The sequence below is a fragment of the Pseudophryne corroboree genome, chromosome 5 (assembly GCF_028390025.1).
Source record: "Pseudophryne corroboree isolate aPseCor3 chromosome 5, aPseCor3.hap2, whole genome shotgun sequence".
NCBI classification, from domain to species: Eukaryota; Metazoa; Chordata; class Amphibia; order Anura; family Myobatrachidae; genus Pseudophryne; species Pseudophryne corroboree.
Window position 1 is genome coordinate 820,391,229 of NC_086448.1, and position 20,203 is coordinate 820,411,431.

The following is a 20,203-nucleotide window of genomic DNA, read 5'->3' on the forward strand; positions in this document are numbered from 1 at the left end:
GAATCCACAACACTCCACCGGCCCATCACAGAATTTCGCTTTTCATTGAATAGCCCCCTATATACTAACATGTGACTAATTCAAATGAGATAAATGGGGGTCATTCAGATCTGATTGCTAGGCAGCAATTTTTGCCGTCCTGCGTTCAGATAGTCGCCGACTACAGGGGGAGTGTATTTTCGCTTTGCTAGTGTGCGATCGCCTGTGTAGCAGAGCTGCACAAACTGATTTTGTGCAGTCTCTGCGCAGCCCAGGACTTACTCAGCTGCTGCGATCACAGCAGCCTGTTCGGGACCAGATTTGACGTCAGACACCCGCCCTGCAAACGCATGGACACGCCTGCGTTTTTCCAACCACTCCCAGAAAACGGTCAGTTTGCCACCCACAAATGCCCTCTTTCTGTCAAGCTCCTTGCGAACGCCCGCGCGAATGGATTCTTCGCACAAACCCGTCGCTGACCGGCGTTCCCCTTTGCAGCCATCCGTCGAGCCTGTGCATTGCAGTGCATACGCATGCGCAGTTCGGCTGAAAACGCAAAGCGGCAATCAGATCTGAATGAACCCCCAATGTACAGTACTGTCTGACTGGTTGCTGGGGCTTTAGTGTAAGATCTCATGAATGTTACACACTGACTACAGACCATTATACAGCGCCTGGCCTGTAGCTCGCCTCTGAATGACCATGACCTGTCTCTGTGTCACTCACAGCCTGACAGACACTACACTATGTCACATTATTGATGTGTAGAACAAACTACAAGAATCTCCCAGCTCACTTGAAAGCTTCCCTCTGTCAATAATCCAATAGAGGTGTCACCTCTGCTTCCACCCCCCTGCCCTGCCCTCTGCTACCTGCATTGATTGCATGTAACACCAAATAGGAAAGTTACAAAGTTACAAAGTAGCACAACTGGAATTTAATGAGCTCCTGACTTTTAATGCACTGACAAGGACAAAGTGTCTTTTTCTGGAGCTTGTCTCAGGCTGTGAGTTGTTCTGCAGATTGAGGTCATGCATGCAGCCACTTTGTAAGCTGATCCCTCTCCCCTAAGCCACCGGCCAGGCATGCATAGGGGCGCACTCACACACACAGCATTCCTGTCATCTGTGGAGCTGCTTCCAGCCTGAGTGTACATGCAGCAGCCTCCACACCAGGGGCTGAGAGGGAAGAGCAGCAGCAGCCGCCAGGGTACGGGGAAGGGACCAGGCTTTGCACATCCATTGGAGCTGGAGATATCACAAGGGGTGCAATAATAATTGTGCATCTGTAGGATTTGATTTTACTACAATTGCACCGGTTGGAAGGGAACTCGCAGATCTGCGTTGCTGTTACAATTCTTGGCTCTGCGCGTTTGCAGCCAGATGGCATCCTGCGTCCTGATTGCGCTTGGCGCAGCGCTGCTGGTGTGCGCACAGTGCAACGTGCTGAGGAAAGCGGCGGACGCCAGCGGCAGGAGATCCAGCCGCATCCAGCATGGCCAGTGCACCTACACCTTCATCCTGCCCGAGCAGGAGGGCAGCTGCCCCGGGGCGGCCACCACAGACCAGTACAACACCAACTCCCTGCAGAGGGATGCCCCCCAGATGGAGCAGGACTTTTCCACCCAGAAGATCCAGCACCTGGAGCATGTGATGGAGAATTACACTCAGTGGCTGCAGAAGGTAAGTGTCCCTCTCTCTAATGCCAACTTACTGTATCTCTCATCTGGAGGATGTGGTGTAAGGTATCAGTGGGGGGGGGAAATGTTACATGTATCCAGTCTAGGGGGTGCACAGTCTGGAGGGTGCACAGTTTAAGGGATGCACAGTCTGTAGGGTGCGCAGTCTGTAGAGTGCACAGTCTAGGGGGTGCACAGTCTAAGCACTCTATGGGTGCACAGTGTAGGGGGTGCACAGTGTAGTGGTGCACAGCACAGTCTAGGGGTACACAGTGTAGTGGTGCACAGTCTAGGGTGCAACTGCATAAATATAATGTGGGTACAGAAGAAAGAGTGTGTCAGCTCTGTGCTGTTCTTCAGTCTCATTGCACTGTGTCACTGGGCTGTAGGGATTGGGCACTAGCATTGGCTCCATCCAGGGCTCACAGCCGGCTGCAGAGATTATTAATAATGTGCTAAAACATAGCATCTATTTATAGATGAGCTATCCAGGGGAAATGCCAGCAAACATACCTGGGAGATATAAGCAGGGCACATCCAACCTTTGCAGAAACTACTAGACCCAAATGCTTGAACAGACTGTCTTCATGGGGGAGCTGAGTAACTCTATGTACCAGTGATTATTCATTGTAATCAGCGCAGTATACTACAGACAGTGCCCGTTACATGTGTGTGTACAGTGATTGTTGTAATTACTTGTACAACGCAGCAATCAGCAGTGTAAGTGTAATAAGGGCGGGGGCAAGGTGTCCTTTGTCCAGCACTTTACCCCATAGAGGTGCACAGGGAAATATGCAATGTTGGGGGACCATAATAACAGGCAGTACAGATGGTGTAATGGTTAGCCTTACTGCCACTCAGCACTGAGGTCATGAGTTCGATTCCCTCCATGGCCCTAACTGTGTGGAGTTTGTATGTTCTCCCCGCACTTGTGTGGGTTTCCTCCGGGTATTCCGGTTTTCTCCCACAATCCAAAAATATACTGGTAGGTTAATTGGATCCCAACAAAATTAACTCTAGCGTGAATGTGTGTGTGTACATGTGATTCGGAATATAGAGTGTAAGCTCCACTGGGGCAGGGACTGATCTGAATGGCCAAATATTCTCTGTAAAGCGCTGCAGCATATGTGTGCTCTATATAAATAATGTGGTAATAATAATAATAAGCGGTTATGTGCACAGTCACATATGACAACACATTGCTGCTATTTGAATTACCACCTTCTAGGGGAATTCAGTACAGCGCAATGTCTGCAAAGTGCCTCCAGAACAGTCAGGCAAAGGCACTTTGGGGTCTACGTACTAAGTCTTAGAGAGAAAGGTAAAGTACCAGCCAATCAGCCCCTACCTGTCATGTTACAGCCTGCGTTTGAAAAATGACAGTTTGGAGCTATTTGGTTGGTGCTTGTTACATTTGCTACCAGTATCTCCGATAACTTTTCTCTGCGCCCCATAGAGGGATGAGGTGGGAATTAGGGGATATTGTGAACTGGTGATGTGCGCAGCCGGACATTGCAGTGATGTCATTGGGTCAGCTAAATTCCAATATGCAAATACATATACATTTACATCTACAAATAAGAATGTTTTCTTTACTCATCTGATTTCTGTTTTATGTTATTCTGCCTTACTGTCATTTTCTGGTCAATGTGACAATGTTACAAAGAAATAAGGATCAAATAGGGTTGAGGTTACCAAAAGGTTAGGAAAGGGGCAGACTAGATGGGCCAAGTGGTTCTTATCTGCCGTCACTTTCTATGTGTTACTGTACTATGTTACTATAACATTATAATGCTATGGATGTAAAAGATGTATTTTTATAGGTATTTGGGAATATTGACAAAGTCATTGATGAAACACAAAGTAGTTTATATACAATGTTAAATTACTATGTTGTCCACTAAATAAAACAAATACTTGCAGACTGTATAAAGTATTTGTTATATAAGAAAGGAGTACTTTATATTACCTGTAGCATTAACACAGTACTTTATATTACCTGTAGCATTAGCATAGTACTTTAAATTACCTTTAGCATTACCACAGTACTTTATATTACCTGTAGCATTAACACAGTTCTTTATATTACCTATAACATTACCACAGTACTTTATATTACCCATAGCATTACCAAAGTACTTTATATTACCTGTAGCATTAATACAGTACTTTATATTGCCCATAGCATTACCAAAGTACTTTATATTACCTATAGCATTAACACAGTACTTTATATTACCTGTATCATTAACACAGTACTTTATATTACCTATAGCATTACAACAGTACTTTATATTACCCGTAGCATTACCAAAGTACTTTATATTACCTATAGCATTAACACAGTACTTTATATTACCTGTAGCATTAGCATAGTACTTTAAATTACCTTTAGCATTACCACAGTACTTTATATTACCTGTAGCATTAACACAGTTCTTTATATTACCTATAACATTACCACAGTACTTTATATTACCCATAGCATTACCAAAGTACTTTATATTACCTGTAGCATTAATACAGTACTTTATATTGCCCATAGCATTACCAAAGTACTTTATATTACCTATAGCATTAACACAGTACTTTATATTACCTGTATCATTAACACAGTACTTTATATTACCTATAGCATTACAACAGTACTTTATATTACCCGTAGCATTAACACAGTACTTTATATTAGCTGTAGCTTTATTACATCAGGAATTATATGACGCTTGAGGGCTGTGCTCCACTACACTGTGATATATTGTTGTTGGTATTGTAGTTCTTCTTCACTTTCATTTCTGGGCAAATTGTTGTTTCATTGTCGGATGTCAGTAATTGGAATGTGTCAGGAAGGTTTTTAAAAATTGTCAGTAAGAATCTTCATACTGTAGGTTTGTCTGTTGCTAACCTATCTATCTATCTATCTATCTATCTATCTATCTATCTATCTATCTATCTATCTATCTATCATCTGTCTGTCTATCTCCCTGTTAATTACATAACACATGTCTGACTCAGAGGGGGAAATTTACTAAGCTCCCGATTTTGACCGAGATGCCGTTTTTTCATCAAAGTGTCATCTCGGTAATTTACTAAGCACTAATCACGGCAGTGATGAGGGCATTCGTAATTTTTTGCAAGTTCAGGTAAAAAATTACGAATGAATACACCATCGGTCAAAACGCGGCTGTTTAAGTATGAATCTCGGTCATTTACTAAGAAGTGCAAAGCAAAAAAAGAACAAACACTGCCGTGAAAAATTACAACTCGTAAAAAAGTGCTAAAAAAAAACAGACCTTTTTTTTTTATTCGTGATTGGATAGGCATGCACGGATCCATGAGATCCGTGCATGTATATCAGTGGGAAGGGGTGGGAAAGTCCTTATTTTTTAAAAAAAAATTGCGTGGGGTCCCCCCTCCTAAGCATAACCAGCCTCGGGCTCTTTGAGCCGATCCTGGTTGCAGAAATATGGGGAAAAAAATGACAGGGGTTCCCCCATATTTAAGCAACCAGCATCGGGCTCTGCGCCTGGTCCTGGTCCCAAAAATACGGGGGACAAAAAGAGTAGGGGTCCCCCGTATTTTTAAAACCAGCACCGGGCTCCACTAGCTGGACAGATAATGCCACAGCCGGGGGTCACTTTTATATAGTGCCCTGCGGCCGTGGCATCAAAAATCCAACTAGTCACCCCTGGCCGGGGTACCCTGGGGGAGTGGGGACCCCTTCAATCAAGGGGTCCCCCCCCCCCAGCCACCCAAGGGCCAGGGGTGAAGCCCGAGGCTGTCCCCCCCCATCCAATGGGCTGCGGATGGGGAGGCTGATAGCCTTTGTTGTAAAAGAAAAGATATTGTTTTTAGTAGCAGTACTACAAGGCCCAGCAAGCCTCCCCCGCATGCTGGTACTTGGAGAACCACAAGTACCAGCATGCGACGGGAAAACGGGCCCGCTGGTACCTGTAGTACTACTACTAAAAAAATACCCCAAAAAAGACAAGACACACACACCGTGAAAGTATAATTTTATTACATACATACACACATACATACATACTTACCTTAAGTTCCCACGCAGGTCGGTCCTCTTCTCCAGTAGAATCCAAGGGGTACCTGTTGAAGAAATTATACTCACGAGATCCAGGGGTCCAGGCTCCTCGGGAAATCCAGGGGTAATCCACGTACTTGACAAAAAAAACAAAACGGTGTCCCGACCACGAACTGAAAGGGGACCCATGTTTGCACATGGGTCACCTTTCCACGAATGCCAGAAACCCACTTTGACTTCTGTCTAAGTGGGTTTCTTCAGCCAATCAGGGAGTGCCACGTTGTAGCACTCTCCTGATCAGCTGTGTGGTCCTGTCCTCACTGACAGGCAGCACACGGCAGTGTTACAATGTAGCGCCTATGCGCTACATTGTAACCAATGATGGGAACTTTCTGCTCAGCGGTGACGTCACTTTAGGTCAACCGCAGGGCAGAAAGTTCCCATCATTGGTTACAATGTAGCGCATAGGCGCTACATTGTAACACTGCCGTGTGCTGCCTGTCAGTGAGGACAGGAGCACACAGCTGATCAGGAGAGTGCTACAACGTGGCACTCCCTGATTGGCTGAAGAAACCCACTTAGACATCAGTCAGAGTGGGTTTCTGGCATTCGTGGAAAGGAGTCCCATGTGAAAACATGGGGCCCCTTTCAGTTCGTGGCTCGGCTTTCCGTTTTCTTATTTTATGCAAGTACGTGGATTACCCCTGGATTTCCCGAGGAGCCTGGACCCCTGGATCTCGTGAGTATAATTTCTTCAACAGGTACCCCTTGGATTCTACTGGAGAAGAGGACCGACCTGCGTGGGAACTTAAGGTAAGTATGTATGTATGTATGTGTGTATGTATGTAATAAAATTATACTTTCACGGTGTGTGTGTCTTGTCTTTTTTTGGGTATTTTTTTAGTAGTAGTACTACAGGTACCAGCGGGCCCGTTTTTCCGTCGCATGCTGGTACTTGTGGTTCTCCAAGTACCAGCATGCGGGGGAGGCTTGCTGGGCCTTGTAGTACTGCTACTAAAAACAATATCTTTTCTTTTACAACAAAGGCTATCAGCCTCCCCATCCGCAGCCCATTGGATGGGGGGGGACAGCCTCGGGCTTCACCCCTGGCCCTTGGGTGGCTGGGGGGGGGACCCCTTGATTGAAGGGGTCCCCACTCCCCCAGGGTACCCCGGCCAGGAGTGACTAGTTGGATTTTTGATGCCACGGCCGCAGGGCACTATATCAAAGTGACCCCCGGCTGTGGCATTATCTGTCCAGCTAGTGGAGCCCGGTGCTGGTTTTAAAAATACGGGGGACCCCTACTCTTTTTGTCCCCCGTATTTTTGGGACCAGGACCAGGCGCAGAGCCCGATGCTGGTTGCTTAAATATGGGGGAACCCCTGTCATTTCCCCCCCCATATTTTTGCAACCAGGATCGGCTCAAAGAGCCCGAGGCTGGTTATGCTTAGGAGGGGGGACCCCACGCATTTTTTTTAATTATTTTACAGTGTTTAATTTAAAAAAATAAATAAATAAACCCCAGCACGGATCACACAGATCCGGCCGAGATTGATTGTAAAAAAAGTCGGCAGTGTTTTGCTAATCACTGCCGTAAAAATAGGTAAAAAACCACGAATGACATCGACATCGGAACAAAAGAAAAACCCGAATACGACAGCTTAGTAAATCCATCGTAATCAATTCAAAAAGTTGCAATTTTACACTGTCGATGTCATTCGTGATTGAACTTTGACCTGAAACGGGAAAATACGAATCTTAGTAAATGTACCCCAGAGTATGTGAAGCCTCTCTGACAGGCTGTGTACTGGAGAATGAGGTGCGCTAATGTTACATATTGCGGATGAGCCTCTGGGTAAGGTCACTATGATATAAATAAACGGGGCCGCACTTTGTCACAGTGAGACCCCTCTCCAGGAATGCGCCTATACTTATCGCTATTGTTATATTATATTGATTGCTATTGCTATAATATATCGCATACTTGTTATGTGCACAGTACACACAAAACGCTGTGCATTTGATAAATGTGTTCATGTTTATTTTATCATATACCGTGTGACGCCTGATATAATGGTAGGGGCTTATCATTGTGGTCACAGCGCTGATTGCACCTTTTAGTCCTGTTGGAGAAAGAGCGCTATATAAATAATATTATTGTTATTATTAGAGTTCTTGTATGCTGTTTGCATTGGTAACACTGCTATGGTTACTGTTGGCCACTAGGGACAGCGCTGAGGTCTCATTTCTAGGTTTTATAACTTAAATGACTGTAAATGAAAGAAATCATTAGCCTCTCAAATGACATAACAGAAGTGATCTGGCTTATTAACCATATAAAGGCGATGCGCTTCCAAGCTCAGCGGAAACGCGGTTCTTGTGGCCCTTTATGAGGTTTCACAAGATGAACTAACGTGTTAAGAAAATATTGTTTCTGTTCCCATCTGAGAATTTTTAAAAGACACATTTGACCCATAAGACTGACTGTATCCAGATTATACGCTGTGCTCTGCAGGAGACCTGCTGCAGACCCAAAATATACAAACCAACCCTTTATCTGCCCTGGGGTAACATCTAACCCCCCCGCAGGGTTCACCCTTCAGAACAGTGGCGGCTAATAACATTAACAGCTATTGTTCTCATAATAAATCCTATTTTAGCAGCGGCAGGAGCTGTCAGTCCTCTGTCAGGAACCTGCGTCTCAGTAGCTGAGCCCCACAGCAGCGTCCTCCGTTCCACTGCTCCATGTAATACTAGTGCTTTCCCTTCTACTAATAACATGTTATTCAGTCTAAGCCCGGTATAATGAAATCCTCTGTGTGACTGAGTAGTAATTGGAAATGATCCACCAGGCTAATACTGTTTGATCTCTGCCTTGTGTTTATACGCTGGTCTGGTGGAAGCTGCCACAATGAGGTGTCGCTGGCATGTCAGTAAACGTACAATAGGAAGTGACTGCTTGGAGTGTTTGTGCAGGTCCACTCTTCTATATTCTGTATATTAATAAGAGAACATGCTTATACACATGTGTCCATGTACATCTATCTGCAAACTGTGCAAAATGGCCCCGTGTGGAGCACCAATGATTTTGTGACAGAGCCGCATCAAGCCAGAGACTTTTCCACAAAATATGTGTCTTATTTGCATCAGCAATGTGGAAAGGTACAATGCACGGGTAACCTGGATACAATGCATGGGTAACCTGGATACAGTGCACGGGTAACCTGGATACAGTGCACGGGTAACCTGGATACAGTGCACGGGTAACCTGGATACAATGCTCTGGTAACCTGGATACAATGCTCTGGTAACCTGGATACAATGCACGGGCAACCTATATACAAGTCACGGGTAACCAGGATACAGTGCACGGGTAACCTATATACAAGGCACGGGTAACCTGGATACAGTGCACGGGTAACCTATATACAGTGCACGGGTAACCTGGATACAGTGCACGGGTAACCTGGATACAGTGCGCGGGTAACCTGGATACAGTGCGCGGGTAACCTGGATACAGTGCGCGGGTAACCTGGATACAGTGCGCGGGTAACCTGGATACAGTGCGCGGGTAACCTGGATACAGTGCGCGGGTAACCTGGATACAGTGCGCGGGTAACCTGGATACAGTGCGCGGGTAACCTGGATACAATGCTCTGGTAACCTGGATACAATGCACGGGTAACCTATATACAAGTCACGGGTAACCAGGATACAGTGCACGGGTAACCTATATACAAGGCACGGGTAACCTGGATACAGTGCACGAGTAATCTATATACAGTGCACGGGTAACCTGGATACAGTGCGCGGGTAACCTGGATACAGTGCGCGGGTAACCTGGATACAGTGCACGGGTAACCTGGATACAATGCACGGGTAACCTATATAGAATGCACGGGTGAGTGCACGGGTAACCTGGATACAGTGCACGGGTAACCTGGATACAGTGCACGGGTAACCTGGATACAGTGCACGGGTAACCTGGATACAGTGCACGGGTAACCTGGATACAGTGCACGGGTAACCTGGATACAATGCACGGGTAACCTATATAGAATGCACGGGTGACCTGGATACAGTTCACGGGTAACCCGGATACAGTGCACGGGTCACTCGGATACAATGCACGGGTCACCTGGATACAGTGCACGGGTAACCTGGATACAGTGCACGGGTAACCTGGATACAGTGCACGGGTATCCTGGATACAGTGCACGGGTAACCTGGATACAATGCACGGGTAACCTGGATACAATGCACGGGTAACCTATATAGAATGCACGGGTGACCTGGATACAGTGCACGGGTCACTCGGATACAATGCACGGGTCACCTGGATACAGTGCACGGGTCACATGGATACAGTGCACGGGTCACCTGGATACAGTGCACGGGTCACCTGGATACAGTGCACGGGTCACCTGGATACAGTGCACGGGTCACCTGGATACAATGCACGGGTCACTTGGATACAATGCACGGGTAACCCGGATACAGCGCACAGGTCACTTGGATACAGTGCACGGGTAACCCGGATACAGTGCACGGGTAACCCGGATCCAGTGCACGGGTCACCTGAATACAATGCACGGGTCACCTGAATACAATGCACGGGTCACCTGGATACAATGCATGGGTAACCTGGATACAATGGCCCTCATTCCGAGTTGTTCGCTCGCTGCTAATTTTAGCAGAATTGCTAATAGGCTAAAATCCGTCAGTTCTGCGCATGCGTATGCATCTCAGGGCGCACGCGCTAAGCAAGTTTACTCAAAACTATGCTATTATACTTACAGGCGAACAAAGCTTTTCAATCGCTCTGCTGATTGACAGAAAGTGGGTGTTTCTGGGCGGAAACTGGCCATTTTCAGGGAGTGTACTAAAAAACACAGGCGTGCTCGGTAAAAACGCAGGAGTGTCTGGAGAAACGGGGGAGTGGCTGGTTGGACGCAGGGTGTGTTTGTGACGTCAAACCAGGAGCTAAACGGACTGAGATGATCGCAATCTAGGAGTAGGTCTGGAGCTACTCAGAAACTGCAAGGAAATTGCTTTTGTTAGCAACTCTGCTATGCTAAGATACACTCCCAGAGGGCGAAGGCTTTGTGTTTGCATTTCTGCTAAAAGTATCTAGCGAGCGAACAACTCGGAATGAGGGCCAATGCACGGGTCACCTGGATGCAGTGCATGGGTCACCTGGATACAATGCACGGGTCACCTTTTTACTAGAGATGAGCGCCTGAAATTTTTCGGGTTTTGTGTTTTGGTTTTGGGTTCGGTTCCGCGGCCGTGTTTTGGGTTCGAACGCGTTTTGGCAAAACCTCACCGAATTATTTTTGTCGGATTCGGGTGTGTTTTGGATTCGGGTGTTTTTTTCCAAAAACACTAAAAAACAGCTTAAATCATAGAATTTGGGGGTCATTTTGATCCCAAAGTATTATTAACCTCAAAAACCATAATTTACACTCATTTTCAGTCTATTCTGAATACCTCACACCTCACAATATTATTTTTAGTCCTAAAATTTGCACCGAGGTCGCTGTGTGAGTAAGATAAGCGACCCTAGTGGCCGACACAAACACCGGGCCCATCTAGGAGTGGCACTGCAGTGTCACGCAGGATGTCCCTTCCAAAAAACCCTCCCCAAACAGCACATGACGCAAAGAAAAAAAGAGGCGCAATGAGGTAGCTGTGTGAGTAAGATTAGCGACCCTAGTGGCCGACACAAACACCGGGCCCATCTAGGAGTGGCACTGCAGTGTCACGCAGGATGGCCCTTCCAAAAAACCCTCCCCAAACAGCACATGACGCAAAGAAAAAAAGAGGCGCAATGAGGTAGCTGACTGTGTGAGTAAGATTAGCGACCCTAGTGGCCGACACAAACACCGGGCACATCTAGGAGTGGCACTGCAGTGTCACGCAGGATGTCCCTTCCAAAAAACCCTCCCCAAACAGCACATGACGCAAAGAAAAAAAGAGGCGCAATGAGGTAGCTGTGTGAGTAAGATTAGCGACCCTAGTGGCCGACACAAACACCGGGCCCATCTAGGAGTGGCACTGCAGTGTCACGCAGGATGTCCCTTCCAAAAAACCCTCCCCAATCAGCACATGATGCAAAGAAAAAGAAAAGAAAAAAGAGGTGCAAGATGGAATTATCCTTGGGCCCTCCCACCCACCCTTATGTTGTATAAACAAAACAGGACATGCACACTTTAACCAACCCATCATTTCAGTGACAGGGTCTGCCACACGACTGTGACTGATATGACGGGTTGGTTTGGACCCCCCCCAAAAAAGAAGCAATTAATCTCTCCTTGCACAAACTGGCTCTACAGAGGCAAGATGTCCACCTCATCTTCACCCTCCGATATATCACCGTGTACATCCCCCTCCTCACAGATTATCAATTCGTCCCCACTGGAATCCACCATCTCAGCTCCCTGTGTACTTTGTGGAGGCAATTGCTGCTGGTCAATGTCTCCGCGGAGGAATTGATTATAATTCATTTTAATGAACATCATCTTCTCCACATTTTCTGGATGTAACCTCGTACGCCGATTGCTGACAAGGTGAGCGGCGGCACTAAACACTCTTTCGGAGTACACACTTGTGGGAGGGCAACTTAGGTAGAATAAAGCCAGTTTGTGCAAGGGCCTCCAAATTGCCTCTTTTTCCTGCCAGTATAAGTACGGACTGTGTGACGTGCCTACTTGGATGCGGTCACTCATATAATCCTCCACCATTCTATCAATGTTGAGAGAATCATATGCAGTGACAGTAGACGACATGTCCGTAATCGTTGTCAGGTCCTTCAGTCCGGACCAGATGTCAGCATCAGCAGTCGCTCCAGACTGCCCTGCATCACCGCCAGCGGGTGGGCTCGGAATTCTGAGCCTTTTCCTCGCACCCCCAGTTGCGGGAGAATGTGAAGGAGGAGATGTTGACAGGTCGCGTTCCGCTTGACTTGACAATTTTGTCACCAGCAGGTCTTTCAACCCCAGCAGACCTGTGTCTGCCGGAAAGAGAGATCCAAGGTAGGCTTTAAATCTAGGATCGAGCACGGTGGCCAAAATGTAGTGCTCTGATTTCAACAGATTGACCACCCGTGAATCCTTGTTAAGCGAATTAAGGGCTGCATCCACAAGTCCCACATGCCTAGCGGAATCGCTCCGTGTTAGCTCCTTCTTCAATGCCTCCAGCTTCTTCTGCAAAAGCCTGATGAGGGGAATGACCTGACTCAGGCTGGCAGTGTCTGAACTGACTTCACGTGTGGCAAGTTCAAAGGGCATCAGAACCTTGCACAACGTTGAAATCATTCTCCACTGCACTTGAGACAGGTGCATTCCATCTCCTATATCGTGCTCAATTGTATAGGCTTGAATGGCCTTTTGCTGCTCCTCCAACCTCTGAAGTATATAGAGGGTTGAATTCCACCTCGTTACCACTTCTTGCTTCAGATGATGGCAGGGCAGGTTCAGTAGTTTTTGGTGGTGCTCCAGTCTTCTGTACGTGGTGCCTGTACGCCGAAAGTGTCCCGCAATTTTTCTGGCCACCGACAGCATCTCTTGCACGCCCCTGTCGTTTTTTAAAAAATTCTGCACCACCAAATTCAAGGTATGTGCAAAACATGGGACGTGCTGGAATTTGCCCATATTTAATGCACACACAATATTGCTGGCGTTGTCCGATGCCACAAATCCACAGGAGAGTCCAATTGGGGTAAGCCATTCCGCGATGATCTTCCTCAGTTGCCGTAAGAGGTTTTCAGCTGTGTGCGTATTCTGGAAAGCGGTGATACAAAGCGTAGCCTGCCTAGGAAAGAGTTGGCGTTTGCGAGATGCTGCTACTGGTGCCGCCGCTGCTGTTCTTGCGGCGGGAGTCCATACATCTACCCAGTGGGCTGTCACAGTCATATAGTCCTGACCCTGCCCTGCTCCACTTGTCCACATGTCCGTGGTTAAGTGGACATTGGGTACAACTGCATTTTTTAGGACACTGGTGAGTCTTTTTCTGACGTCCGTGTACATTCTCGGTATCGCCTGCCTAGAGAAGTGGAACCTAGATGGTATTTGGTAACGGGGGCACACTGCCTCAATAAATTGTCTAGTTCCCTGTGAACTAACGGCGGATACCGGACGCACGTCTAACACCAACATAGTTGTCAAGGACTCAGTTATCCGCTTTGCAGTAGGATGACTGCTGTGATATTTCATCTTCCTCGCAAAGGACTGTTGAACAGTCAATTGCTTACTGGAAGTAGTACAAGTGGGCTTACGACTTCCCCTCTGGGATGACCATCGACTCCCAGCGGCAACAACAGCAGCGCCAGCAGCAGTAGGCGTTACACGCAAGGATGCATCGGAGGAATCCCAGGCAGGAGAGGACTCGTCAGACTTGCCAGTGACATGGCCTGCAGGACTATTGGCATTCCTGGGGAAGGAGGAAATTGACACTGAGGGAGTTGGTGGGGTGGTTTGCGTGAGCTTGGTTACAAGAGGAAGGGATTTACTGGTCAGTGGACTGCTTCCGCTGTCACCCAAAGTTTTTGAACTTGTCACTGACTTATTATGAATGCGCTGCAGGTGACGTATAAGGGAGGATGTTCCGAGGTGGTTAACGTCCTTACCCCTACTTATTACAGCTTGACAAAGGGAACACACGGCTTGACACCTGTTGTCCGCATTTCTGGTGAAATACCTCCACACCGAAGAGCTGATTTTTTTGGTATTTTCACCTGGCATGTCAACGGCCATATTCCTCCCACGGACAACAGGTGTCTCCCCGGGTGCCTGACTTAAACAAACCACCTCACCATCAGAATCCTCCTGGTCAATTTCCTCCCCAGCGCCAGCAACACCCATATCCTCCTCATCCTGGTGTACTTCAACACTGACATCTTCAATCTGACTATCAGGAACTGGACTGCGGGTGCTCCTTCCAGCACTTGCAGGGGGCATGCAAATAGTGGAAGGCGCATGCTCTTCACGTCCAGTGTTGGGAAGGTCAGGCATCGCAAACGACACAATTGGACTCTCCTTGTGGATTTGGGATTTCAAAGAACGCACAGTTCTTTGCGGTGCTTTTGCCAGCTTGAGTCTTTTCAGTTTTCTAGCGAGAGGCTGAGTGCTTCCATCCTCATGTGAAGCTGAACCACTAGCCATGAACATAGGCCAGGGCCTCAGCCGTTCCTTGCCACTCCGTGTGGTAAATGGCATATTGGCAAGTTTACGCTTCTCCTCCGACAATTTTATTTTAGGTTTTGGAGTCCTTTTTTTTCTGATATTTGGTGTTTTGGATTTGACATGCTCTGTACTATGACATTGGGCATCGGCCTTGGCAGACGACGTTGCTGGCATTTCATCGTCTCGGCCATGACTAGTGGCAGCAGCTTCAGCACGAGGTGGAAGTGGATCTTGATCTTTCCCTAATTTTGGAACCTCAACTTTTTTGTTCTCCATATTTTATAGGCAGAACTAAAAGGCACCTCAGGTAAACAATGGAGATGGATGGATTGGATACTAGTATACAATTATGGACGGACTGCCACGGTTAGGTGGTATAAAAAAACCACGGTTAGGTGGTATATAATACAATTATGGATGGACGGACTGCCTGCCGAGTGCCGACACAGAGGTAGCCACAGCCGTGAACTACCGCACTGTACACTGGTTGATAAAGAGATAGTAGTATACTCGTAACAACTAGTATGACGACGGTATAAAGAATGAAAAAAAAACCACGGTTAGGTGGTATATATTGTAATACAATTATGATTGGACGGACTGCCTGCCGAGTGCCGACACAGAGGTAGCCACAGCCGTGAACTACCGCACTGTACACTGGTTGATAAAGAGATAGTAGTATACTCGTAACAACTAGTATGACTGACTATGACGGTATAAAGAATGAAAAAAAAACCACGGTTAGGTGGTATATATTATAATACAATTATGGATGGACGGACTGCCTGCCGAGTGCCGACACAGAGGTAGCCACAGCCGTGAACTACCGCACTGTACACTGGTTGATAAAGAGATAGTAGTATACTCGTAACAACTAGTATGACTGACTATGACGGTATAAAGAATGAAAAAAAAACCACGGTTAGGTGGTATATATTATAATACAATTATGGATGGACGGACTGCCTGCCGACTGCCGACACAGAGGTAGCCACAGCCGTGAACTACCGCACTGTACACTGGTTGATAAAGAGATAGTAGTATACTCGTAACAACTAGTATGACACTATGACGGTATAAAGAATGAAAAAAAAACCACGGTTAGGTGGTATATATTATAATACAATTATGGATGGACGGACTGCCTGCCGACTGCCGACACAGAGGTAGCCACAGCCGTGAACTACCGCACTGTACACTGGTTGATAAAGAGATAGTAGTATACTCGTAACAACTAGTATGACACTATGACGGTATAAAGAATGAAAAAAAAACCACGGTTAGGTGGTATATATTATAATAATACAATTATGGATGGACGGACTGCCTGCCGAGTTCCGACACAGAGGTAGCCACAGCCGTGAACTACCGCACTGTACACTGGTTGATAAAGAGATAGTAGTATACTCGTAACAACTAGTATGACACTATGACGGTATAAAGAATGAAAAAAAAACCACGGTTAGGTGGTATATATTATAATACAATTATGGATGGACGGACTGCCTGCCGACTGCCGACACAGAGGTAGCCACAGCCGTGAACTACCGCACTGTACACTGGTTGATAAAGAGACAGTAGTATACTCGTAACAACTAGTATGACACTATGACGGTATAAAGAATGAAAAAAAACCACGGTTAGGTGGTATATATTATAATAATACAATTATGGATGGACGGACTGCCTGCCGAGTTCCGACACAGAGGTAGCCACAGCCGTGAACTACCGCACTGTACACTGGTTGATAAAGAGATAGTAGTATACTCGTAACAACTAGTATGACACTATGACGGTATAAAGAATGAAAAAAAAAACACGGTTAGGTGGTATATATTATAATACAATTATGGATGGACGGACTGCCTGCCGACTGCCGACACAGAGGTAGCCACAGCCGTGAACTACCGCACTGTACACTGGTTGATAAAGAGATAGTAGTATACTCGTAACAACTAGTATGACACTATGACGGTATAAAGAATGAAAAAAAAACCACGGTTAGGTGGTATATATTATAATACAATTATGGATGGACGGACTGCCTGCCGACTGCCGACACAGAGGTAGCCACAGCCGTGAACTACCGCACTGTACACTGGTTGATAAAGAGATAGTAGTATACTCGTAACAACTAGTATGACACTATGACGGTATAAAGAATGAAAAAAAAACCACGGTTAGGTGGTATATATTATAATACAATTATGGATGGACGGACTGCCTGCCGAGTGCCGACACAGAGGTAGCCACAGCCGTGAACTACCGCACTGTACACTGGTTGATAAAGAGATAGTAGTATACTCGTAACAACTAGTATGACTGACTATGACGGTATAAAGAATGAAAAAAAAACCACGGTTAGGTGGTATATATTATAATACAATTATGGATGGACGGACTGCCTGCCGACTGCCGACACAGAGGTAGCCACAGCCGTGAACTACCGCACTGTACACTGGTTGATAAAGAGATAGTAGTATACTCGTAACAACTAGTATGACACTATGACGGTATAAAGAATGAAAAAAAAACCACGGTTAGGTGGTATATATTATAATACAATTATGGATGGACGGACTGCCTGCCGACTGCCGACACAGAGGTAGCCACAGCCGTGAACTACCGCACTGTACACTGGTTGATAAAGAGATAGTAGTATACTCGTAACAACTAGTATGACTATGACGACGGTATAAAGAAAGAAAAAAAAATACCACGGTTAGGTGGTATATAATTATACAATTATGGATGGACGGACTGCCTGCCGAGTGCCGACTGCCGACACAGAGGTAGCCACAGCCGTGAACTACCGCACTGTACTGTGTCTGCTGCTAATATAGACTGGTTGATAAAGAGATAGTATACAACAATATACTACTATACTGGTGGTCAGGCACTGGTCACCACTAGTCACACTGGCAGTGGCACTCCTGCAGCAAAAGTGTGCACTGTTTAATTTTAAATTAATATAATATTATGTACTCCTGGCTCCTGCTATAACAACCTGCAGTGCTCCCCAGTCTCCCCCACAATTATTATAAGCTTTTATACATTGATGTGCAGCACACTGGGCTGAGCTGAGTGCACACAGACTGAGTCACACTGTGTGACTGCTGTGTATCGTTTTTTTCAGGCAGAGAACGGATATAGCAGAGAACGGATATATTAAATAAAAGTTAACTTAACAACAACTGCACTGGTCACTGTGGTAAACTCTGTCTGCACAATCTCTCTCTCTCTCTTCTAATCTATTCTAATGGAGAGGACGCCAGCCACGTCCTCTCCCTATCAATCTCAATGCACGTGTGAAAATGGCGGCGACGCGCGGCTCCTTATATAGAATCCGAGTCTCGCGAGAATCCGACAGCGTCATGATGACGTTCGGGCGCGCTCGGGTTAACCGAGCAAGGCGGGAAGATCCGAGTCGCTCGGACCCGTGAAAAAAAAAGTGAAGTTCGTGCCGGTTCGGATTCAAAGAAACCGAACCCGCTCATCTCTACTTTTTACACATTACGGCAGACAGCATCCCCTTTTTGTACACATTATGGCAGACAGCGTCCCCTTTTTTTACACATTATGGCAGACAGCGTCCCCTTTTTTTACACATTATGGCAGACAGCGTCCCCTTTTTTTACACATTATGGCAGACAGCGTCCCCTATTTTTACACATTATTGCAGACAGCGTCCCCTTTTTGTACACATTACGGCAGCCAGTCCCCCTTTTTACACACTGCAGCAGACAGACACGAGAGAGAGAGAGAGAGAGAGAGAGAGATACTTACCATCTCTCCCGCTGGCAGTCAGGCTCCTCGTGCTGGCAGAGATCCCGGGCAGCCGCAGAGAAGAAGTAGGAGGAGGGAGGGGGACTTGAGCCGCAGCAACGCTATGTCATTGGTAGAGGCGCCACTGCTGCACTCCACTCTCCTATCGCATTGGCTGCCCGCCGCTGTGAATGCTGGGATGGGGGAACCGCATCCCAGCATTCACAGCAGCGCCGGGCAGCCAATACAGAAGGAGAGGGGAGTGCTGCCGTGGCGCCTCTACCAATGACATAGCGTTGCTGCGGCTCAAGTTCCCTTCCCTCCTCCTACTTCTCTGCCTCCGGCGCTGCTCTCCCTCCAGCGCGGCACACGGCAGCCAGCAGAGGCAGCATGTAATGAGTCAATTTGACTCATTACATGCCGCTGGCCGTGCGCCCTCAGTGTAACTGCGCTGTGTGCCAGGCATACCTGGCACATAGGTAGTTACGGTGCTGGATATATGGTCAATGCAATAGGCAAAACCAGTGGTGGTGGCTGCGGGTCAGCATACTTACCTACCAGGTGTCGGGATTATGCGAGTTGTGAAGCCGCTGTTGGAAGTCTGACAGCATTCCAAGCGTTGGGATCACGGTACCATCCCGTGGCTGCCAATCCTAAAATACTGTATGTGGACAAATAGGAGCACATCTTGTCCCTCACCACACAATCCAACCTGGGGATGACATGTAAACACAATGGGGGGTAATTCCAAGTTGATCGCAGCAGGAAATTTTTTAGCAGTTGGGCAAAACCATGTGCACTGCAGGTGGGGCAGATGTAACATGTGCAGAGAGGGTTAGATTTGGGTGTGGTGTGTTCAATCTGCAATCTAATTTGCAGTGTAAAAATAAAGCAGCCAGTATTTGCCCTGCACAGAAACAAAATAACCCACCCAAATCTAACTCTCTCTGCACATGTTATATCTGCCCCACCTGCAGTGCACATGGTTTTGCCCAACTGCTAAAAAATTTCCTGCTGCGATCAACTTGGAATTACCCCCAATATACTGAATTTAATATTTCTTTGTAAGAAACTTTTGGTCGTGAGGTGCTGTGAAAAACTTTCTGAACTCTAGGGTGCCGTGATTCAAAAATGTTTGGGAACCACAGTTTTCAGGCCAGTGCGCCCTGTCTGTAAAGCATCCATCAGACATATGGTAGGTTTTATGTTGGCCGCGATCCTTTTGTTTTGACACATTTCAAACCATAAGCCATGTTTAGAACTGAGATGGTTGACTGAAACTTTCTCTAAGTGGATACTTTACATGTCATATGTTGAATTCATTATAGAATAAGTGCGTTGTTCCACAGAGCTCGTTAGCATCCACTAATTAAAAACACTGTTCCATCCAAACTGGATGATCTGGCCACTGAAGGGTTAAAAACGTAATGAGAACCCTACCCAGTGAGGCTGCATTGAGAGTCTGACGTTCAGTGCAACCCTGCAGTATGATTTTTCTAGCAGACTATGGGGGTCATTCCGAGTTGATCGCCCGCTGGCTAGTTTTTAGCAGTCATGCAAACG

The 20,203-nt window shown here is 46.6% G+C and overlaps 1 protein-coding gene across 1 annotated transcript in view; it reads left to right on the forward strand.

The window, feature by feature from the left end:
• Nucleotides 1-926: 926 nt before the first annotated feature.
• ANGPT1 (angiopoietin 1) overlaps nt 927-20,203 on the forward strand; it is a 430,887-nt gene continuing 411,610 nt past the window's right edge. The window contains exon 1 of the mRNA XM_063924513.1: nt 927-1,661. Coding sequence (XP_063780583.1) covers nt 1,362-1,661 — 300 coding nt within the window. The 5' untranslated portion in view covers nt 927-1,361. The remainder of the gene's footprint in view (nt 1,662-20,203) is intronic.